The sequence below is a fragment of the Lampetra fluviatilis genome, chromosome 2 (genome assembly GCF_964198595.1).
Source record: "Lampetra fluviatilis chromosome 2, kcLamFluv1.1, whole genome shotgun sequence".
In the NCBI taxonomy this organism is placed as follows: Eukaryota; Metazoa; Chordata; class Hyperoartia; order Petromyzontiformes; family Petromyzontidae; genus Lampetra; species Lampetra fluviatilis.
Genome location: NC_136276.1, coordinates 17975663 through 18000390, shown reverse-complemented (window position 1 = coordinate 18000390; position 24728 = coordinate 17975663). Strand labels below are relative to the sequence as shown.

The window sequence follows — 24728 nt, the reverse complement described above, 5'->3', positions numbered from 1 at the left end:
GGTGGGGGCGTGGTTTTGGGGGCGTGGTAGAAAGGGGGTGGGGGAAAGGGGGTGGGGGGGAGGGGTCGTGGAGGAGAGGGGGTTGGGGTCTGTGAGAGAGGGGGAGAGGGGGTGGGGGCGTGGGGGAGAGGGGTGTGGGCCTGGGGGAGGGTCGTGGGGGAGAGGGGGTGGTGGAGAGGGGTTGTGAGGTCGTGGGGAGGGGGCGTGGGGGAGGGGAGTGGGCGAGGGGCGTGGGGGAGAAGGGTTTGGGTCGTGGGGGAGAGGGGCAGGGGCGTGACGGAGGGGTCGTGGGGGAGAGGGGGTAGGAGAAAGGGGGTGGGGGCCTGGGGGAGAGGAGGTGGGGGCATGGGGGTGGGGGAGAGGGGGAGAGGGGGTGGGCGTTTCGCATAGCAACCGGCAAGGGGGATCCGGGTCCCGAATCAGAGATCCGGTTTCCATGGCAACTCCATGACAAGAGGAATCTATAAGAGGCGTAAATATAAATGTTGTGTCGTTAAACCCTCCACCACCCGACATAGCCAATTATTAAAGTTTGTAACGTAAACAGAACATGCAAATTCGTTACTAGCACAGCAACCAACCGGTTGTGTATTGGAGAGTAAACCCACTGCAACATTTACAATCCGAGTACGACGTTTCGACAGTAATTACAACCGGCATCATCAGGCGGCAGCCAAATTGTGGCGAAATCCTCCTGTTTCGTTCCTTAAATAGAGGTATAGATGTGATGGCGTCACTCGTGAGCCCTTTGCGTGAATGCATATAAATTACAATGGGTATTCATTACCGGTTGAGACGTTTAAACGAATCATCTGGTGATGCTGCTGCTGTTGATTCGTTGACAGTGGTGCGTAAGCAAGAAAAAACAATAACAACCACGTTCGTCACTGACAGTGGCCGTAAAATAAAAAAAACTAAATACATAAGATGCGACGTTTCGGGCAAATTGGCCTTCTTATGATTGTGTTTTTGCTTTGTTTGCTGTTGTAACGTTCTGCCCCCCCCCCTACTGGACAAAAATAGCTTTTCGGCTCATCGGATTCCTCCACTTTAACACACGTTGGCTTTCACGAACGTGTCGCGTTCTAAACGCAATATAACAAACAAAAAAACATGTATTTACGGATTCCTCCAGTTTGAATAAACATTCCGGATGATCATATTCTTGGTTCTTTCGGTAAAGTCACGTAGAAGGGAAATACTAAAGTAATACAAGTTATTGTTTTATTTGTATTATTTTATTGTTGCCCTTCTACCGAAAGAACCAAGAATATAAATCCCTGCAATCACGAAAGCTTTAAATCGATAATCGTGGGGTCCAACCAGGGTCCAGTCACGTGGCCACGCTTTGCGCTCCCATTGGTCCAGCAGCGAGCGGCGCCTCGCGCTTGGTGACGTCGCTACCCGGAAGTGTAAAAAGCGCGGGAAACTGACACGCGACTTTGGCAGTGAATTGCGGACAGCGGTGGTGGTGACGGTGATAGTGGCGGTGGTGACGGTGCTGTCACGCTGACGCTACCGGGGGTATTCTCGCCACAAGCCGGCTTCTCTAGGTCGCGCCAGTAGCTCCCTGGTGGGAACTCGACTCCGGCGAGCACACCGCCATCCTCACGGTACACTTAGTCACATATTCACTTTAAGATGTTTTCTTGTTCATGTTTTTTGTTTGTTGCGGTTGCACCCGATTCAAGAGCCGAATGGCTCACAGGGCTATACCTAATAATGAACTTGAAATTAACTTGAACAGGCGCCGCCCTTTATTCGGCTGTTTAACCCCCGTCATCCGCGAGCAGAATTCGAAGCCGCGCTGCGCCTTTTGTGCATGCGTTGTGATCTTGCGCGGTACCCGATCGTTGACTGAGACGTGAACGGATTGAATCGCTGTATTCACAAAGCGCGCTCGCCTCTTCGTATGCAAATAGTTTGTGCCTATCTTTTGCTCCCGTGCTTCGGAAATCTGAAAAGCATCGCTTAGTTTTTGGTAATTGCGGCCACTGCTGGTACCGCTACTTCCACCGTGGCCTCTGGGAGTCTATTTGGCTCTGCTTCATGTGTACGTGGGCGCCGTGGTGGGGAGACGTTAGCTCTCTCGCCTGGTGTACAAGGAGGTCGATCCCGACCCTGACGCCTGCTGTATATTTGGAGTTGCACGTCTCTCTCCCCGTGGGCGCGTGCATTTCTCCTCCGGGTCCTCCGGGGTTTCCGTGTAGAGTATTTGGCTGGTGTATATATTTCCACGTGATATAAACCACTTCGTTGAGTTATAATTTGTGACCCAGTCGCTTCTAAAAAAATTAACTATATAGCTTAGTCGGCCTTCCCTACTAAAATAAAAAGTTTTAGTTGAGTAAAATAAAAATTGTTTAATTTACATAGTGCAGTCAAGTATAGTCCGTCCTTCACAATAGATTAACAATATGGCCAGCCAGTGCATTCAAGGAATCTTTCTTTTTTCAAAGTTTTGGCCAGATGCTTAAATAACAGCATTGTCAAGACTGCCAACAGCGTAACAAGCGGAGCAGATTTTGTTTCTGGTTATCAATGATCACCATGCAAAGATGTGATAAGGCCCAAAGGATGATGCCAATTTGGGCTCAGGACGGCTATTACAGGAAAACCGGTCGGATTGATTTTTGAACGCTGAACTTAATCATGAAAAAGCACCATTACCAATGTGCCTCAAAAGAATAACTTTTTTTAGCATAAATTACATGCTAAAACATACTAAGTCGAAACGGACGTGAACGAATAACGTGATGATATTGAGACACACGAGTTAAGAACAGTACAGTGCGTGAGTGGAACAGTTGTTATTGCTCATGCATCTCTAACCCAATGAGTGTTGCGCCGCAAGACAATGCTTGATTATGACAGTCATCCCAGTGTCAGAACGCTCAAAAACGTGCACACACATTGAGTGATTACTTCACCACAGCACACTTGTCACATTTGGTTTGATTGATTTCATTGCAGGTGATAATTACTGGGAACGTTATTCATCACATCTTTCTCCATATTCAATAAAACACCATTGTGGCAACACAGCGGTGATGGTAGCAAATAGAATGTGGAATTGACTTGTTTAGAAGGACGGGGATTACCTATGTTTCTGGATTATACGATGAAGAACTGACATTAATTCTGCTACTTTCAGGTTGAACGCCCGGACGAGCTGCCATGAGCAAGAAAAAGAAGAAAAATGCAGAGTTGCCACTGGATCAATGCGTGTCAGAGGTCAGCACTACCACAATGTTTATTCTGGCATTGTATCATAACCACATGCTTGCTGTCTCTATCCAGCCAGATGGCACTGATGGCTAGTTGTGCTTGACTCATGGTTGGAAAGTTGTGCCAAAATATCGGTTTGACTGTAAAGCGAAGAAATCGGAACAGATGGCAAAGGGATACCCATATAATCTGTAAACCAAAGACCACTTTAAGGGCTGTCAGGAGTAGCTCTGTGATATCCACTTCGGTGGGATATTTTTTACATGAAAGGTTGCACCGCTCTTGGAAATATCTACCCAAGTCCTTCCTCGTAACGTTCACCAGTTATGTCCACTTTTACTTCCCTTCTGTAGATTTCAGAATACGTTCACTCGTGTAAATAAAATCGCCTCTGTCGTCGTTTTTGTTATGCCCTGTCCCATCAATCACTCGGCTGCTAGGTTTTGTCAACATGTGTATTACTTTAGTATTTCCCTGAAAGAACCAAGAACCAAGAAGATGTGTAACTGCGCAGATTGTGACTGCGGTGGTTGTTACTTGCCACCGCTCCGCAGGTGCACAAGTGTCTGCGAGAAAGACTGTGCCATGGGGCGCTCACCGGCATCCCGTTGTACATGGAGCCCCAACGCAAGTAGGCACTGCGCATGCATCATCTTGCCGTTTATTCGTGCTCTATTCTTTTCAGCTGGATGGCGCTGGGGTGCCATCTCACGATTCGCAGCTCGATTAAATTTTTTAAAATCCTGAAATGTACATCGAGCTCAATTGAATGTAAAACACCTACTCTTGATAGCATTTCATTACGAAATTTGACAGCCCAACCAGATTTCCACTCACCTAATCAAAGCGGCATAATTTCCCTGGTGTACAAGACCACTGCGTTTGTGGAGTCACCTCCGACTGCAAGGCTACCTCATTACAAGTGACACGTTCACAGCCTCATGACAGGCATTCGTTCGTCTTCTGTATTTAGCAGCAATGCTTGAGAAAGATGCTATGTAATCCATTTTCAGAGCGATTAGCGATCGAGGTTTGCACATCTAAGTGCAAATTGAGTCTTCATTTAAGCAGTGCTTAGGAATATTCCTGACGTTAATGGCTGGAGCCATTTCAGTCGTAAAATGTAACATAGTGACTGAGTAGTGATTAGCTGTCACAGGCAGATGAGTATAATCCTTTTCATGCTGGGCTGTATCTGTGTGTAAATAGATGAAAGACAACTAGAGGGGGTTGTATTTATTTTTGTGAAACTCGGGCTCCTTCGGCACAGATTGACACCATTTCTCTTACCAGTCAACGTATGGGCCCTCGGCTGTCAATTGACGGGGCTTAAACAAGGCCACCCAAATGTGGGAAGCCCTCCACCTCTCACAAGGAGTTGTTGTGACGTTATGGATCTGGCTGAAAGGTGCAGTGCTCCGGGTTCGAGTTCAAATTTTTCTCGGAGGTTTTTCTGCAGGATTAATAAAATGATTAACTACTGCGAGAAATCAACATTGGTTGCCCTATTATGCAATGACTGGCACCTGCCTTGAGCACGTGGAATTTCCACCAATTGTTTCCATCGGAGATGAGATCCGCCGCAATGGTCATTTGAGCAGAGAATCACGTTTGTCTTTGACTTGTATTGAGTTTTGGCTCAATATTGAGCAGCAATGGCACTCGTTGCCCATGTCCCTGTGTGCATGTTGGCAGGCACTTGCTGGAGATGCTCAAACGAACGACCACACAGGGGGAAGGCAATTCCGTGCTGGTGGTCGGCTCCCGTGGCTCGGGAAAATCCATGGTGAGGGCCTTTGGGAGTGACGATAAGAAGCTGCCCCCATTCCCACAGTAACCCTTGCGATTATTGAAATAAAGTTGTTCACGTGAGGATTGGGGCCCAGTATATGCAGCTGCGTGGTGTCGTGTTGGCAAACATCTCGCAGTCAGGAGGCGTTGCGAGTTCAATTCCCAGTTTAGGGGCGACCTGGTTCACCTTTGACAACTGGGTTTGTCCTTTGGATAGGCTAGCCCTTGCCATGAAAATGTTGAATTTGCCTGGAATGGACGATGTCAATAGGTACATGGTAACTGTTCCAGGCTATGTGGACATTGCAAAGAGGTTAGAAGGACATATCCAGGGAAAAACATGTTGGTTCATTCACCGTTTCCCACTGGGGTTTAGCGCCTGGTCCTTGGTGCTAATTTGTTTGGTTTTGCCGCTGCAGCTTCTGAAAGGCGTGCTGAAGGAGCTGCTGGAAAACAACTCCATCCGAGAGAACCTCATGCAGGTTCATCTGAACGGTGGGTGGTACACATCTACACGTGTCGCTGAATTGGGTTAATGCACATCGTCATGGGTTTCTCTGGGCAATCTTGTTTTCTCTCACATACGGAAGGAATTGTCCAATATCAGCAAAATATCACAATGGAAAATAAGAATGTCCTGCATTGGAGGACCACCTACATGATTATGGTGCCTCCCCCGTCAGGTTAGTATAAGAAGAATAAACTCCGATTTAAAGCTTTCGTGACTGCAGGGATTCATATTCTTGGTTCTTTCGGTAAGTCACGTAGAAGGGAAATAATATTTTTCTTTTATTATGTTTTATTTTTATTAATTCCCTTCTACGTGACTTTACCGAAAGAACCAATAATATAATAATAAACTCCTTAAAAAAAGTTTTTAAAAAAACAACGGTTTTATTCACAGTCAAGAAGTACGTCAATGATGCGGCGCCTGCTCCCACATCAACGCTTACTTGAATTCATTGATTACTTCCGTAACTCGTTGACACGGAGCAGGCGCGCCTGAGACACGTGGCGCCTGCTTCTTGGGCGAGGCGATTCCAGAGTTTAGGGACCGCGGCGTTTTTGACCTCCACAAATATATATATAATTAACAAGTCGTCTATACAAAATGTTAATTGCTTTAAAGGAGGCAATTAATTGATGCCGAATTTGATACAGGCATGCATTGTCACCGGATCTGAGTATGTGTGCAACATTGGGGATTGATTGGACAACGGGAAGTGGACGAAATGTAGATTGCAAGATTTGACGACGATTTGACCACGACACAGGAATCAAGTTAAGTAAAACTGTTAAAAAAAGTCAGCCTTGCTTGGTTGCCGTGAGTCAGTCGTGCAAAGTCCGCATTTCTGTAAATGGGCACCCTTCTATCCTGAGGATGAAAAACTGTTTACTGCTCATACAGTGGTTGTAACTTTAATGACTGTGGAGGAAGCTGCTGGACCTAATGGAGTTTAAATCTTGACTTAAAGCTTTCGTGACTGCAAGAATTCATATTCTTTGGGTCTTTCGGTAAAGCCATGTAGATAGAATAAATAATAAAAAAACATTTGTTCTATCTACGTGGCTTTACCAAAAGACCCAAAGCATACGAATGGAGTTTGCCCATTGGTCCATGGATTAAACGTTACATTACTTTGGTGATTAAACAATCCACCAAACCTGTTTACTTAATATTGTCACAAAGTGTGTGTGTGTGTGTGTTGAGCGGTACTGCAATGGTTAGCCACTTTGTCGCTGCTGAAAAATAAGTTCATACCTCAGTGGGCTTCGCCTGCTTGGAATGGGATGGTTTATTTTATTTGTATGTTGTGGGTGATTTGTTTACCTTTATTGTACTTGGCACTACTGTAATGTTTTTGTATTGTTTGTTGTAACGTACCTACCGGCCCCAACTGGACATTTGTGAAAATGAGCTTTATAGCTTATCAGATTCCTCCAGTATAAATAAATATTTTGATTCTGCTTCGAGCACGCTGCGCTACAACCCAACGACCCGAGTTCTATTCCCGCTCACGACCAACACCAGTGACGATGATCTGAATCGGTCCTGGGCCTCGACTAGGTCAACTCGGTCTCAAATGAGTACCCGGTGAGATGTGTAAACATCGCCACTGGGGAGGCAAAGGTGGCCGGGGGCATGGTGCTGGCCAGCCACTCCCTCATGGGCCTTGCCAGCCTTCATAGGTGCTCGCTAACAGCGCTTGCCCCAACATTCTGTTAATGGCGATATGGGGGATCATTGTCTTTGCAATTACAAATTCAGTGTGCAGCTTGTGAATGTGGCAGTGGTGCTCTCACTGCACTGTGTGTGCATGCGCGTGTAGCCGAAGGCGGAGTAATTAATGCCACGAGGTGTGCCTCTACTCACGCACGTGCTGTGCGCTCGGCTGTCGTCCAGGCCTCCTGCAGAAGGACGACCGCATTTCACTCAAGGAAATCACGCGGCAGCTTCAGCTGGAGAACACAGTTGGGGACAAAGTGTTTGTGAGCTTTACACCCACATCCTTCTGAAATTGTACGAGCAATGCCGCGTGCCGGGCCAGTGTTGAAATGCCAGCGGTCGCTGCTCCGCCGTGTGATTCGTCAAATAGCCGTTAAGTAATTGAGTCAGAGTGCTTTTTGCACAATTTGAGCTTTATTAGTGTTCGGCTCTATCGTACCGTAAGTGCAAATGTATTTTAACTGCTAAAGCTCTCCCTGACCAGGCTGGCTGGTGGGGGGACTGGGGAATTGCCAAGGTGTGGAACAGTTTCTTACCCGAGGTTGTACACCAATTGTCTTCCAGGGGAGTTTTGCGGAGAATCTCACCTTTCTGCTGACAGCATTAAAAAGCGGTAAGCGTGAACTATTGTCTTGGGTCCCTCTTGATAAATGAAAGCTTGATGTATTAAAATCGTGGCACACTCGTAGTAAATTTTTTTTACCAGCTTTAATATGAAAAAGGAGTGAATTATACTGCCCGGAAGGTGTTAAAATCCTTGTTGGGTTTGATTCGCTCGGTTATTCCTCTGCAGTTGGCAAAACCAGCCCCACTTTGTGGGAAGGTAGGAGTCATCATCCTATTAGATTGAAATGCAGCCCTGAAGTTAAATTGGAATTAGGCAGCACCCATTGTGTGAGGTGGTGTGGAGCAGTAGTGCGTTGCTTTGCACACTGCTACGAATCGGGCGACATGGGTCTGATTCCCGGCCATGGATAGCTTTACCGGACCACCCCATGCACCAACCCACGCTGACCAGCGTGGTGAAGTATGGTCAAACAACACTCATGACTGACAAATGGTTGTGGGGCGATCTTCATTCTGCATCGGACGCATTAATTGTGTTCTTTACATATTTTCGGGGGGTGGGGGGGGGTGGCACTTTGGCTGATAAGACATCAGTGTGAGGTCTGCCACACATTTGAAACCATTGGGTTTGACAGCATGATGGGGGTATTTTTACATTTGAGTATTGTCAGGGCCGCACTAAAGGCCACCAAGGCCCGTAAGTGGCCCGCGGGCCTTGCAATGAAGAACACTGATTTAGATTGTTGCCATCGTGTGGATATGGCAACTGGAAACCGGGAGCTGGATTTGTATGCTATGTATGTATGTTGATCTTCTCTCGCACCGTACGTTGCCAATTAACTGTGTCGTGTGCAGGCGAGCGGAGCAGTACTCGCCCCGTGCTGTTTGTGCTGGAGGAGTTCGATCTGTTCGTCCAGCACAAGAACCAGGCACTCCTCTACAACCTGTTCGACGTGGCAAAGTCTGCCCAGACGCCCATTGCTGTAGTGGGACTCACGTGCCGCTTGGTAAGTCCTGTTATGAACGCATTACAAATGTTTACGTGTGTTTTATGCTTTTTTTTTTTCACCATATAAGGCCCACTGAACTATATATAGCTTTTTCAGAAGCGAACCACTCACAAATGATAGCTCGAAGAAATTACTTGTCACGTGGAAATGTTTATCAATCAAATACTCTAAACGCATATCGATTCTAAATGTGGGAGGGAAATACCGGAGGACCCGAAGAAAAATTCACACGGCCACAGGAAGGACGTGCACACTCCAAATATGCAGGTGTGAGGGTCGGGATCGAGCCCACGACCTCCTGTACACCAGGTGAGATAATTAACATCTCACCATCGTGGCACCCCTACCTTTGTCCTCCAAGCTGTATGAATGGGTTCACTGCAGTCGTGTTGATGAGTCTATGTGGACATCATGGGTGTGTGTGTATATATATACACGTGTGCAGCATCCCCTTTTGTCAATCCATTGCTGGATGAAGGCTTCCCCACTCCGTGGGGTTATTTAACAACACTTTACCATCCTGGGCAGTCGGTGAAGATGGGCAGTGTATAGACTTACAACGCAGCAGTTTGTGTTGCACTGCCCTCTGCTGCCCGCCCTGTACACCCACCCTATAACAACAACGCCCTGTGCATAGTAGTTGCCCATCCGAGTGCTGTCCAGGCTCGGCCTTCGTGCCCGCAGACATTGACAAGATCGCTGAAGAGAATAGGGCACATTGAAGAGAATGGGGTGGTGCCACGGTGGAGAGCCTTTGGAAAACAGAAAAAAAAGAATAGGTTTCATTTTACATAGCGTCAAGCATGCAATTGCATCCCACAATGCTGCACATCAATTAGCCAGTCCCTTATACAGATTATACAAACAAAAAACAATACTTATCAAATAAAAATAAAAGATTCATATTAATACGTAAATAACGATTTAAAAAATGGCCATAAGAAAACAATCATCATTTATGCGCCCCATAATGAACACAACGTAGCATATGCCTAAATAGGACTCAAATATGTCCATGTTACCCACATGCCACGTTTATAAGTCGAACGGTTCGTAAAATCGGAATGCAATAATGCACTATTTAAATGCCCAAACGGTCAGTGTTATGAAATGTGTTACAGTTCAACAAAAAAGGGAAGCATTGTTAAACTTATAATTAGGAAGAAATATTGTACATTTGCCAAACCAAATAGTTCTGCGGTTCGGTTCACAAGTGCGAGCTCACATTTGCAAGTTGGACGGTTAAAAATGTATAAGTTATGGTAGCTCGTTCGTGTGTTTCATTCTTCGTAAGTCTGGTGTTTGTAAGTCGGGGACTGGCTGCGAATGGTTAACTTTCATGAGCCCTAAAGCCTTCCGGTAATTGAATCCTTACGCAATATAATTTCACAACTTATGCAGCTCATTGCTGAACATTTTTATTATCTTAAGTAACTGGGCATTTGACTAGATGCACTCGATATTGTAAGTGCCGGGTGATTGCTGCAGGAATCGTATTTGAATTCCACGATTCCACCGTAGGCAATGCCTGCAGGAATCGTGTTAAAAAAATTCCATTTACTTTCAGGGGATTCTCACAGGCTTAGCATGCCCTCTAGTGGACACCCTTGGACCACTTTGAATCTTGTTTTATTGGAAATGCAGGAACCTATTGAATTTAATTAAAATCACCAAACTTTAAAATGTGTTTGGCTTGATAGCAAGCGTGCTAATGATGAGGAAACCCGCATGGCCATTTGCTTAACGGTCTCTTAAAATTAACCAACCGCTGTTGCAGGCTCGAACAGATGAGGAAGTTTGTGGGTGAAAGGTTTTTATTCACAGATATCCGACGGTTGCTGGAGCACTGTTGGCTATAGTGGGAAGTGGGCCCTCTCAGCTGGTCTGGCTGTGTGTGTGTGCGCGCCTTGGGCTTAGTTACGTACTGATTAATCACCCGCCTTGGCCCACTGCTGAGCGTCACGTATCCTGACTTCTGGTTAATCACTCGCTCGCAGGCTTCATGAAGCTCGATAGCAGTGTTTAGCATTAGATTTCCCATAGAGAGACTGGCCCCTGCAAGATAAATGTGGGATTTCCACTGCTGACTCATGGCTGCAAATTTGAGATGAGCACTGCCCTCGTTCCTGTTTGAGCAGGGAGACACTTTGACTGAAATGTATTTAATCAGAACAACTCGAATGCCTCTGCTGACTTGAGGGTTAGTTGTCGGGCTAGTTACTAAAGTCAAGTAGAATTGTATTCCCACACAGGTGGGTGCTGGCCAATGCTCGTCTCATTTAGCGGTGTTGTGCCAGCAGTCGAAATTCCACATCCCTATGGTGGGGGGTCAAAATGTACGTTGCATAAAAAGGTTTAGAAGAGGATTGCGGTCGAGTTGAATACGAGGGACCATGGGAATGTCCACAGCTGCGCATAGGTGTGGTAAAACAAAGAGTGGATTTTCAGTTCAAAGGACATGACTTTTAGGAAGCATCATATTTTTACAGCAGGATTATTTGATTAAGTTTTTTTCCGTTTACAGTACAATAGAAGATGGAGACTTCTTAAGTCAACAGCAGCCATAAATATCTTTAAAACATAACGTGACCCATACTGGCAAGGAAAAGCAACAGGAAAATGTGTTCAATCATAGTCCATGGTAATAAAATAAAATTATGTGCACAAAGGATACATGTGGAATAAAGCCTTGGAAATGTGTGAAGTTCACGATCCCACCGGGGACACAGCCACCTTCCACCCCGTCCGGCCCCGGTTGCCGTGGGCGCGTGGCTAACGCCGAGTTCCCTGCGGCCCCCGCCCACAGGATGTGCTGGAGCTGCTGGAGAAGCGTGTGAAGTCGCGCTTCTCCCATCGGCAGATCCACGTCTTCCCCTGCCCCGAGTTTGACGACTACGTCGCCGCGTTCTGCCAGACGCTCACACTGCCGCAGGCCTTTCCTGACGTCGCTTTTGCCAAAAGTTGGAACGACAGCGTCCAGGTGAGGCTTGCGGAGCCCTACCACCCGAGGGTGACACACGGTGGCGAGATGTTTAACTCCCTTGTCCGGTATGCAGGAGGTAGTAGCTTCGATCCCGACCTTGAACTCCTGCTATATATTTGGAGTTTGTATGTCTCTCTCTCCGTGCTTGGTTTGTCCCTCCGCATTTAGAATAAACACGTGTTTTAGACGATTTGGCTGCTATACATTTCCACGTGATAAGCCACTTTGTTTAGCTATCATTTGTGATAGCCAGGTCGCTTCTAAAAAAGAGCTATACAGCTCGGTGGGCCTTATCTGGTAAAAAATAAAAGATTTGTTTTAGCGTGTGGCACATGTCAGAGTGCACTGGCCTTTGTGTGACTTTCCAGGAGTGCACTTTTCTCATCCCCCTCAGTGCTGGCATGCCATTAGGCAGCATGAATGCACTGCATTGCTTATAAAAAAAAATTGTGTTGAACTGAGTGAACTGATAGTTGAAGTGGCCTGAATCCTTGAGAGTCACGTACCCACCTACATAAGCATTCGGTGCGCGTTAACACTGGGCATGCGGTGTAGTTCCGACTAAAATAACACGAAAGGTCGGTGGAAACATCGTAAAATTGCAGTTATGGTTATAACACAATTCGTACCGGGGTCTGTAATCGAGAAAATAATCAGCACGAATCATAAACCCTAAAAAAAACATGCAGAGCGTTATCTTCTTGGTTCTTTCGGTAAAGTCACGTAGAAGGGAAGTAATAACATAATAAAAATAAAACATAAAACATAATAAAATAATTTCATTATTTTATTATGTTTTATATTTATTATTTTATTACTTCCCTTCTACGTGACTTTACCGAAAGAACCAAGAAGATGAATCCCTGCAGTCACGAAAGCTTTAAATCGAAACAGAGCGTTATCGTTGTCGACAGGTCATCATGCCCCATGGCACCGATGCCTCCATATACCGCCGTCACTTCTGCCTAATCCCACATTGACCGTGTTGCACAGACAACATCCAACATCCCCGGTGCACTCTTACAATACCATCTCTAGGTCCCCACTCAACGACCGTCTCTGGTACTCTGCACTCTTGTCCTGCACACGTAACCCCCATACTGTCACGTCTACGAATCCGTGAACTCGGTACGTATTTTTATTACACGCTTTCTATGAACTCACTCTGTCTATTGTTGTTGTCGTATCCTCAAATCTTGTAACTCAATTTTAACCCACTTCCCAATGTGATAATGTGGTATCGACTGCGAATTTGGTATACTTATGTCATATTGATGACAATACTATATTCTATAAAAAATATATATATTTTTTTTTAAACATGATTTTTTTATGTTATGTTTCGGCTTGGGTCTAATTATCCACGCTCAACTGACGGCTGTAAATCACCATGGCCCCTTACGTTATGGCAAACTTTGTGGCCACTTCCTGGAGTCGTGAAGTTTTACCATTACGAGTATGGTACATTTCATTAAAGCGTGTTTAAAAAAAAAAGTATTTTTTAATATTACTTATTATACACGTACATACATATAAATAACCAATTACCATGTTTGGTCTTCCTCAGTGCACTGCAGTCTTTTTAAAGCATTGTAACACTTAGGCTTTCGCGTGATGAAGCTGGTTGTAATAACCAGTGAAACGGGGCGTACTCATTGTAAGTGTTGTGGGTTTACTCTCCACAACACCAGTGTGGTGAACGAGTAACTAATTGGCACGTTTAAAGAAATAATTTTTGGACTCTAAAACACGATTAGTTATCCCTGTCTGCGTCTTTATTTATATTAGACTTTTGCCTCTCGTCATTGTCCCAGTTAGTAGAGACCCCTCTTCCCAATTGCATCCGCAATTACATAACCCTTAGCCACCATTAAAACTCTGCCATACGCGTGCAGCACACCTCCGATTAGCACGGCTGGTTACGTACGGTGCGAAAGAAGTTCAACAAACATACACACCTATGTGTGAAGGCCATAATTTAGTGCAGATTGTGAACAATGAGTTATAAGGCAATACATTTTAACATGCCATATAATGCAATTTGTAATTAATACATGCAGCACTGCATTATACACTGCAAGTCTAAGAAATAAAAACAAATCTTGACAGCCATTACATTGAGATGAATATGCAACGTATTAACCCTTTTCGTTTATTTAAAGGGGATGTCACACCCTACTGACTATTTAGATTGTGTGGGAGTGTGTGTCCTTATCCCGCCTAATATATTATCCCGACTATATAATTCCAATCTTAGTGGAAGCTCATTTGTGGTACAAATCCAATTAGCCGTGGTTAATTGGTCCCATTGTGTAGCTTTCCAGGCAAACGAGAGGTTGCTGTGAGGTTGCCATGGAGATGGCACGTGCAGAGGATGAAGCACATTTTGTGGCCACGGGTTTGGTGGTTCCTATACTCGGCCCACGAGATGGCCGCCCACATTCCACAGCCACTACCGGCAGAAGCTCAACCACTGCTTACAACCCGGTCCCCCAATGTCGCAATCGCCATCAAAACCCCACAGCCATCACCCGCCGCCTCCACGTGACATCACAACCAGCCCACCACTGTCACAGACATTCACCTGCAACACCTCACAACCACCACCCACCTCCCATCACCTCCACGCATCACCACAGCCAGCCACGACTACCATAGACATTAACCAATATCAGACAATCACATCCACTGAAAAAGTGTCCCGAAACAAAGCCAAAGTGCCTACCATAATAAAATGAGCAAGTGATAGAAATGTCACATGTACATAGGGCCTTGTCTCTCCAACAGACGACCAAAATAATAGTGATATAAAAAATGTAAGGACTTCATGGAATGTGAAAACCTTTATACACACACACCGAAAGACAGGTAAACATGAGGAGCGAAGATGAATGAGTGTATTCCTTCTGATTCTCACACGTAAGCAATTAAGAATCAGAATCTTTATTTAGACTGGAGGAATCCGATGAGCTATGAAGCTCTTTTTCACAAATGTCCAGTATGTGCAGGTCAGCAAGTTACATCAGCAAACAATACAAAAAACAATAGGCGTGCAAGATAGAGAAAATGGTAAGAAAATCACTAAATATAAATGAATACAAAATGTATAGGTAAGATTATATTATATAATTCTGATTTATAAACCTTCGGCAAGGCAGCAAAAACAAAAAAACGGTCCCAGACCACACCAAGATAACACACAGCAGTAGTCCCTCAATAAAATTGCATGTTAACATTGAACTATGGGCACACACGTAATGATCAAAGTTACAAATTACGTTTGCAAATGTGAATTGCTCACGTTCGTGAGGCTGGATGCAGGTATTACCGCATAACCACTGACTTAAATGATATCATCTAGCTCTTGTCTCCTTCCGTTCAACGCTTTGGTGAACTGAAGTTTTTTTTTATTAACCAGGCTTGACCGAGGCCGATGTTTACCTTGCAGATGCTGAGCGAGAACCAGGCGGTCAGGGAGGTGTTGAAAAATCAGTACTTCATGAGCAAAGACTTGCGTTCTCTCCACGCGATACTGGTGAGACCCGCGCTAGCACAGAGGGGACAGAGCAGACCTCCTCGCACATGGCCACGTTTTAACTGCGAGTTGGGAATATTGAGGTGGCCAGGTGGCTTGGAAGTTAGTCCCGGGCTGGCAATGCCGAAGTCTTTAGTTCAAATCCGAGTATGGTACACAGCTCACGGCATACCACCGTAAATGCTTTCGATCTGTTGATCTGTACAGTAACACACACACACACCACACAGACTAATACATTGACAGAAGTATAAATATAATGCATCATACATCGATAGCAATATGGGGTTATAGTTATTTTGTTGTTGTTTTGCAGCTAGCAGCACTGATCGGTTGACCTGACCCCAGGGCTCTCCCAATTAGTCTGGCTAGCAGAGGTTTCTCTGTAGATGGCATTAGAAAGCCATCATTGACAGGTTTATGCGATTATTTGGTGGTCAAATCAACATTAGTTCGTGTGAAGAATATAATACCAAAGTAATAAGATTCTTCTGTGCACGATTGCCCTCGGTTGCTTCAAAGACGTTTGAGTCTTCTGCTATCAGAGGCTGCCTATTTAGCAAATCACTGTGTACCACCACTGTGTGTGTGTGTGTTACACAGCGTACAGTTATTCAGCTCAATTCATTTCAGTCAGTAATAGTCTGGATTAAAAACAATTATTCTGGGTCAAGTCGACTTCCGTGATCAAAATGTGTTGTAAAGCACTCTTTAGTTATTAAATATTGGTATGAGGGTGTGTGCAATTCACCCCCCCCCCCTGCTCACCTCCACGTCTATCAATCAGTGAACTCAGTACGTTTTTTTATATACGTCTTTACATATATATAGCCAATTAACAATGTTTGTCTCCCTCGAGGTGCTGCAGTCTCTAAAACATTAGTTACCCCTGTATGCGTCTTCATTCAGATGCGATAATTACCTCTGGTCGTTGTCAGTCGTGCTCGGGTCTCTCGCAGGCAGTCGTAGTCATCGCCACGCTCGATGATTTTCGTCCACTTGCGGTCACATCAGACTAAAATAAACGGTGCGTAGGTGACGATTATTCTTTTTACTGTCGCTAATTTAATTTTGTGTTGGTGCCGCTCCTGAACGTCTCTCGCAGATGCTGGCTCTGAGCCGAGTGACTCTGAGAGCCCCAAGGATATCCGCCGCTGCACTGCAGGAGGCCAGCCGGCTGCTGACAGCCGACTCTGTAACCAACCTCCTGCAAGGTGATCTGCAGCGGCACGCAAACGGTGCTCATCATGAGCACCTCCGATCGGCACGGTCGCTGACGTACGGTGCGAAAGAAGTTCAACGTACACACGTACGCCGCGTGAGCGAATTCAGGCGGCGTAGGTAGCTGGGCGGAGACGGGCAAGATTGCGTGAAGCAAATGTATTTGTAACAACAGAATGACCTCGGAGGGTCCAAATGGCTGCTCGACTCGCCGTTATCGGTTTGCACGACGACGAGGCGCCCACCGTGGAGGTGGAGCGATTTACATCGGCGCACGTGCTCCGGATGGATCGTTGCATCCCAGGACTGTGAGGGATGGGGATTGCTTGGCGACGACTTCATCCGCCACTGGGTTAATCGTGGCCGATGTTGCCAGTGGTGTGGATGTATATAAAACTTCTTTGGCACCGTACATAGCCAACCGTGTTAATCGGAGCTGCAGGGGGAAGGACAATAAACAAAACACAAAGAGCACTTCGAAAGAGATTAGTTTTCAATCTAGATTTAAGTGTATAGCTCCCATGGGCTTCTGATGATAAAAGCAAGCTGTTGTAAACTCACAATATTTGTCCTTCCAAGACGTCGTTATGTTTTTGGTGCATGGCAAACGGCTCGGTAGTGCAAGGGGGAAAGTGGCGTCACTGTGAAGCTGGGTCGCCGAGAACAATGGGGCCCTGAGGCCGCACCCTGTCCTATAGCAGCTTCACCGCTGAATTTCACGAGTGGCACGGTTCAAGGCACTGTTAGCTTTCAACTTGTGACATTCATATAAGATTACATGTGCGTTTGCACAAACAAATACCATTTTGTAAAGTACACTGGCATTCTCATTATGTTTGTTTTAATTTAAGCCAACACTTGTTCACATAAAACTAAGAAATTTGAACCACCTTACTCTCATATCAGCATGGAGACACTGGAATTTACTGACAGAGCCTATAGCTATCGTGAAGTCGTCTTGTTTCGCTGTGTTAGACCTAACGCAGCATGACATTTGTTGTTTTTATTTGCCATGTGATGCTGTCGCCGTTGTTCATTGTCACGATTCGTGGCACTTAATTACAGTTTTGCACGAGCCTTGAGGCAGTTTCACGCGTGAAAATAGCTTAAAAAAACACAAATTGATTATGATCACGGGATCTTAATTCTGCATCGCAGAGAGGGTAAACGAATTTGGATCGAATGCGTAACGTGTGTACAGGCAGCCGGGCATCCTCTTGGTCGGTGTCACAGTATCTTTATAAGGTGCCTGGTTAAATTAACGGGGAATTGTGAAAGTGTGCTGTCGGCTGCAATTCGAAGATAGTCGAAGTGATTCCCTGCACAAATGAGCATCGGGACAGCGCTATTCTCTGCCCCATAGTGGCTGCCCATTCCATCTACAGGACAGGACTAATGCTACTAACTTCCTGCAAAGTGGTGCCATTTTATTGACCCTGTAGGGATTTTGATGATGGGCTTTAGTTGACTTGAATTTCAAGGACTCTGTTAAGTGGTGCCACCGATGGCGTCCGGTGGTTCGGAGGTGAAAAGTGCTGAGCCAGCACCGCTGAGGTACCTGGGTTCGGTATTGGGCAGCCACCCGTGGTTAAATGGGGTTCTTGAGATTAGTGAGCTGATGGTTTCATCCTAGTCACCAATGACTACAAAAAACACCATTTTAAACTTAATTCTGGACTTACTTTCGTGGAATTCCAGCTCTTGAGAATTAAAATATTACTTTTACTTACGAAATGCGCGTTACTTTATAGCAGGCCAGGTGGGAAAGTGCTGCCCTCTGCTGTGTGGATCGAGGCCCAAACTGCGCGACATCAGAAGTAATTCTGTGATATCCGCTTCCGCAGGTCGTTCTCTGACACCAGGTTTGCACCGCTCTGCGAGAGTTCCGGATGGGTCCTCCGTCCTGTGAAATAAAAATTAATAGCACAATGGGGACGATATTGAAAAAAAGAGACAAAAGAAATATTGATGTAAAAAGAAAAAACTGTGGCATCCATAGCAACAGAAGGCCATTGTGCGTCTCGGGATCATGGCCTAATCCTGAGCTCTGTGCCCTCCCTTCAGGGGTGTCCGTGCTGGAGTTGTGTCTCATCATCGCCATGAAGCACCTCAATGACATATACGATGGAGAGCCCTTCAATTTCCAAATGGTCTTCAACGGTAAGCAGCGAGCACCTGCAGTGCGGGAGGAGAGGCTGTCTTGTATTCAAAGAGCTCTTCGCCACATCCTGCTTTCTTCCAAGCCCAGCTTTGATCTCGGAGTAGACAAAGACAAGAATCCCCCCTCATAGCCTTAATAGACTGTAGGGGCACGTCCTATTAGTGAGAACCTATGAAGGCCAGCACCACGCCCGGCCGCCTTTGTTTACCCAGTGGCGATGTTTACACATCACACCAGGTACTCAAGCCCAGGACCGATTCCGACAATTGTCGCTGGTGTTGGCCGTGAGCAGGAATCGAAGTCGGGTCGCCGGGTTCGTAGCGCAGCATGCTAACCCTTTGCGCTACCGCTCCCGGGGTAGGCCCACTCCTCCACAAGCATCACTCGGCCAGACTGGTGTTGATGAATGTACAGTAATGCGTAAATGTGTCTCAATGTAAATGGGCAGTCCACGCACTTGGGAGTCATCGGGCCTCTGGCACGAGTTTTATGAAGAATTCCCAAGCCAAAGGAAACGAATCTGTATCATAAATCACCAGTTTCAACTGTCCAAAACACACACTGCCTTCACACAGACACGCTGCCTTTAATTGTGGATAACCCAGAGAACGTCATCTGTTCATCATGTACAAACAACGAGTTCCTCGCGTAAGAGACGTGTATCCATTCTAGATTTGAAGCTTTCGTGACTGCAAGGATTCATACTCTTAGGCTTTTTTGGTAAAGTCACGTAGGTAAAAATTAAAAATAAAATTAATAGAAGTAATAATAGAAATAAAATAATAAATCACGACGTTTCGGAGGCAACACAAGTCTCCGTCATCAGGTGGGACCGTCACAGCTAAAATTACTGCATCAAGTGAGGAAAAATTCCAAAAGACCAGCCCTTAAATACAAGTTAAGTTTATCCAGTTGATCCAGTATTTTCATTTGGATTAAAAAGCACTACTCGAAAACGAATTTTCAAAATAACGCAATGCAGTTCCCTCCTGAACAAGTTACGAAATCTCAAGTGATGTTGGAACACCACTTGTGTCCAGGTCAGTGAATTCAGACACGGATGGACTCGAGAATTATTTTTTATAATTCTATAAAGATCTCCAGTGAACAAATGTAATTGCCATGTAATCTTATGACGATCATTTTGGCTTTCAATGCAACCGTCAATGTTAGATAATTTTTCTAAAAGTTAAAGCTCGTGTACACATCCACGTATGCACAGCATACATTTTCCCAATGTGTATATGGTGGCAAGATATTTTGTGAAATCACAGCAGGCACCAAAACGATAGCCACACAGCCATTTGTTTAAACTCATGAATAATGTTGACAACTCCCCCAGGCAACGCAACCATCTCCAAAAATTCCCACATCGTCCATTAACATCGCTCTCACGCCCATGCCTCCTTGCTTCCAATCTATGGAAAGAAGACTCATGGATGTGGCTACGACCCTTTAGGGCATCCTGACCTCCCCCGTGACCCCTGAACGAACAGGCTGTGTGCCTGACACAAGCCCCTGAGGGTTGTGTCATCTTTAGCTCGGGTTTCTTGAGCTCGCACCGGTGGGCTAACTGGAGGAAGGAGCAACAGACATTTTAAACGTCGTTTTAAATGGAGGCAATTACTGAGAGGCAGTCCTGATGGTGTCATCTTGCTTCTTTGCTCCTCGCTCAACCCGCTGAGGGCTGACCTCCTTTCATGGCAGGGTCAGCACATCGCATGTACAGTCAACTGTACTGAAGTGCTGTCCATGTGGTGGTTAGTCTTCTGAAGTGCAGTGTTTTTTTTTGCTAGTCCACCTTTCTCGATGGTATGAAAATAGAAGTAAACTAAACTCTTTGATAGTTCAACGAATTGGCTTGTGGAAATTTATAGCAGCCAAATACTCTCGATGGGTGGAGGGAAAAACTTGAGGACCTGGAAGAAAAATCCACGCGACTACGGGGAGACCATGCAAACTCCAAATATACAGCAGACATCAGGGACGGGAACGAACTCATGCCCTCCTGCATACTCGGCGAAGCAGATAACATCTTGCCAGCGCGGTGCCCCAGATAACAAGTAAGCTTGGGCAGTATACGTCGCTGTTGGTCGATACGGCTGGTGGTCCAGAATAACGACACGGCAGGCTGGGAAGGGAGGTAACGCGCCCGAGACCACGTGCTGCACCACGGAGACAAAGCGATGAAATCAGCTCTTGTCTCGAGGCTGGGAGGATCGTTACATCGTAGGACTGTAACAGATGGTGACCGGCCTGGGGGAAGGCTCTCATCCAACAATGGCTCATTTGTGACTGATGATGATGGTAAACACGAAGAAGTATGCAGTTCAACATTTATATGTTCCCTACACAAGCGTTTGCTACAGTGATAATTATGTCTGTGTACTGCAGAACGTTGTTCATGTAGGTCCACTTGCAAAAGTGGTGATGTTTTGTGCGTCTCGATGGGTTTATTTAATCTCCTGGTTAACTGAATGTTTGTGACTGACAATCAGCTCAACTATTCGGCCACCAGACTTCTGCCCCTACCACCCTTCACTTACCCTCATCCATGCCCAGCCATAGCACCTATCTTACCACTTCACACATGTGTACCGCATACCCCGCTGCCTCTCATCCACGTTGCACCCATCTGTCACCCTCATTCACCATCGCACTCCACCGTAATTCCTCCTTCCCTACCCCTGCAACAACATCAGTTCCATTCCCAGCCCCTGTCCCTCCATCCCTTCCATCACCTCTCTCGCTGACCCGTTTGCTCCCCTTTTGCCCCTTGTGTACCGCCGTCGGCTTGTGTTGTTAAGTGCCCTGAAAAGGGCGCTGCTGTATAAATCCTAAATAGAATATAATTGTTGCCCGATTTAACTTGAAATTTTCGTTTCCCAATTGTAGCGCGGTACTCGGCATTTTATAGGTGATCAGCAAGCCCACGTGACTTTGATCAGCAGGCCCAAGCAACTCTCATTGTTTCCCTTCCCTAGAATACCAGAAGTTTGTCCAGAGAAAAGCTCACTCGGTGTACAACTACAACAAGGCAGTGGTAATGAAGGTAAGTCGTCACTGTTGACATATCTTACGTGCGGTGTCCTATCCGTGTTGACGTCGCAGGTGCTTATTTGGAAATGGGCTTGATCGCTTTTTCTTGAGTAATCAAATTCGTTGGTGAGGAGTTCTCTTCCCATTATAATCGCTCCACACTCACTGTGAACATCTTCTGGCTCGTTTCTCCTTTGGCTGCTGTTATGACACCAGCCTCACCTTTTGGGTCAACAATGCCTTCGAGTGATGTAGCCTGCCCAAACTCACTGAAGAGGAGTGCGGGAGAGCGAGTGAGCACTTAATCTGTAGAACAATTAAGCATGCCTGTGCATGAGGGAATGGGCAGTTTAGGGGTAGACCAGCCGATGCCATGTGAATGTGGAATTTCTCTCCTGGCTAACTGCTCTCAAGAAAGTTGAGTGTCACCTCTCTGCTAATTGGAGTCAGAGGACACTGGCTTGACATGCTTGTAAGATATTTGGCTTAATTGTAGCATTAAAAAAAGTTGTTTGTGCAAGATACATTTCTGCTTTGGAATTTCAGGACGGAATGTTTTTACTACCAATGCTCAACATTTATCCAAAGTTGAGCTTGTTGGACGGATTAAAAAAACAAATTGGTCCACACTGCCAGAGCACCTAAGCCACTGAAATGCAGGCCACCCGCACGACGCAGACGGCACAGCTGAAACGCAACCCCGGTGCTCTGACACTAACACGCGCGCACACGTTCGCACCCAGGCCTTCGAGCGCCTGCAGGAGATGGAGTTTGTGCATTCGGCCGAAGGTCCGGGGGGGCGCGGGGCGGGCAGTGGCCATGTGCAGCGCGAGTACCAGCTCATGCGGCTGCTGGTCCACGACTCGCAGCTGACGGACGCCCTGCAGCACTACCCACAATGCCCCACCGACGTGCGGCAGTGGGCCACCTCTTCACTCGGGTAGCTCGGAGAGGGGTTGGGGGGGGGGGCGTCTCCCTCGTCTCGGCGTTCTTGTCGTCCCGTCTCCTGGTGGCTCCGTTGTACGCCGTGACTCTACCTCCAGAGCGACAATGACTGCCGGCTTGCGGGCACTGGAGCTGGCGTCAAGCTCGTCCCGTGGCGATGGCGAGAATATGGACTCTCTCTTGCGGAGGGGCTCGCTCGCATCGCGGAGTGGCCCCGTCGCACGCTCAGCCAGGCGAGGAGAAGTTCACACGGAGCGGTTGAGATGGGAAAAACCCCTCGCCGCCGCCGTCTGCATTGACGCACCTGTCACCTGAAGGACCCCGGGGTGGTGTGGATGGGGGTGGAGTTTTCCCACCCTTTCAAACGGCCACCTGAGTAAGGGGGGTTGGAGAGGGGGGAGTTTTCCCACCATTTCAAACGGTCCTTATAACAGAAGTATACACAGTAGGCTTAACATTTCAGATAGTGGCTCTTCTGTTTTGAAGAAGGGTCATTGCTAAGAAAAGAAAAAATCGTTAATTGATTTGTCTGCTATGTTTATTTGTTTCCTGTTGCGTGGCCATGCTTTCATTCTGTGTTTTTGGAAAACTACTTGAGCCAGTAATGCAAATTATTTTCAACTGCAGAGTTGATGGGAATGTGAAAGCGAGCAATGGGCTGCCACTATTTCAGTGTGTGCACAGTAAAGTGGTGATCGCTTTCACACATTTTTGCCATTCATTAAGTATTTTAAAGTAACTTATACTCCGATGAAATAACGTGCTGTGTTTCTGACACTAAATAAACGCTGCAACAGGACTTGCTTCGTGACATTGGTGAGATGCTCATCGGCCGAACTTAGGGGTGGCCAGTAGATGGCAGTAAGTAGATGGCTGACCTATCTGCATTATAACAAATCCTTCATATGTTGAACTTCTTTAGCACCGTACGTATGCATCTCCACACAAAAAATCACGTTTCTTACACAACTTATCAGCTGCATGGTCTGCTGAATGTATCTTTCAATAGCATTAATTTAAGATGGGAAAACTGGACTGGTTGCAACACTTGTCTCATCAGCAGTCAGGCTTGCTTCATGCTGGTGAACTGCCAATATCTGCATCATAGTTACGTATCCTTTAGGAACTGCAGTTATCTGCACGTGAAAAAAAAGGTTGATAAGGATTTGTCTAAATATCCCATCTCACCTTGGACACATGCAGCAGGACCCAAGCAATGGCTGCACGCAATGCGATGGGTGATGCAGGTGCCTCACATCCGAGTTGGGGGGGGGGGGGCCTTGACAACCACCATGAGATATGGCTTCAATAACCGCGTAAAATAACTTTATTAAATGATGTGATTAGGCAAGATGAGCCACGATATAAACCCTAGGCGTGACCGTGCGAGACATCAAATATTTGGGTCCCACCTGACCGATTGCTGGCACCCCCTTAAGCTGAAGATGGACGCTTGTGTTGTGCCCGAAGCGTCGTGATTTATTTTATACCTACGTGACTTTACCGAAAGAACCAAAGAGTATGAAAATGTAAGTGACACCACTGGCGATGCCACAAGCATTTGCACGTAAATTGACCCGATCCACCATGCAACAACCGTTGCATGCACACCACACGACTTGAAACAATACGCAACAACCAATCACAAGCCATGGTGGTGCCAGGCTGAGTGACCGCACAGTTCCTGCAGGTAGTTGGTAATTAGCGGAGTGTTGGTGGCTTATCGCGTGCGTAAGCAGCGGTTTTTTACAGCGATATACGAAGTTGCAAGCTCAAGTCGCACACCACTGCTTGCCTGAGATACTCCAAACAAGGCGTATGGAGGGGGTATATACATCAATTTTAACACATAAAACACATTCCTGCGGAGGGAGCTGGTAGGAACGTTGGGTTGCTCGGTCAATGGCCAGAGTCAACGGCGGCGTGGTGTATTCCGCAAATATGCCCGACTGAGGGTGGGCACAAGCCGGCGTGAGTAGGTTAAACGTTGAGTTTTATAAGGGCACCACGGGGTGACCAGC

At 46.3% G+C, this 24728-nt stretch overlaps 1 protein-coding gene across 2 annotated transcripts; it reads left to right on the top strand.

Moving 5' to 3' along the window:
- The first annotated feature begins 1425 nt into the window (after nucleotides 1-1425).
- ORC4 (origin recognition complex subunit 4) lies at nucleotides 1426-23489 on the top strand. Of its 2 annotated transcripts, XM_078865576.1 has the most exons (14): nucleotides 1426-1613; nucleotides 3155-3234; nucleotides 3783-3859; nucleotides 4924-5014; nucleotides 5439-5514; nucleotides 7424-7509; nucleotides 7811-7859; nucleotides 8669-8820; nucleotides 11630-11803; nucleotides 15255-15341; nucleotides 16447-16555; nucleotides 18627-18722; nucleotides 21708-21775; nucleotides 22506-23489. In XM_078865576.1, exons 2-14 carry the CDS (start codon nucleotides 3178-3180, stop codon nucleotides 22704-22706), a joined length of 1323 nt encoding a protein of 440 aa, XP_078721702.1. In that variant the 5' UTR covers nucleotides 1426-1613; nucleotides 3155-3177; the 3' UTR covers nucleotides 22707-23489. The 2 variants fall into 2 exon arrangements, with proteins under 2 accessions (XP_078721702.1, XP_078721711.1); XM_078865585.1 differs by lacking the exon at nucleotides 18627-18722.
- Nucleotides 23490-24728: the final 1239 nt, after the last annotated feature.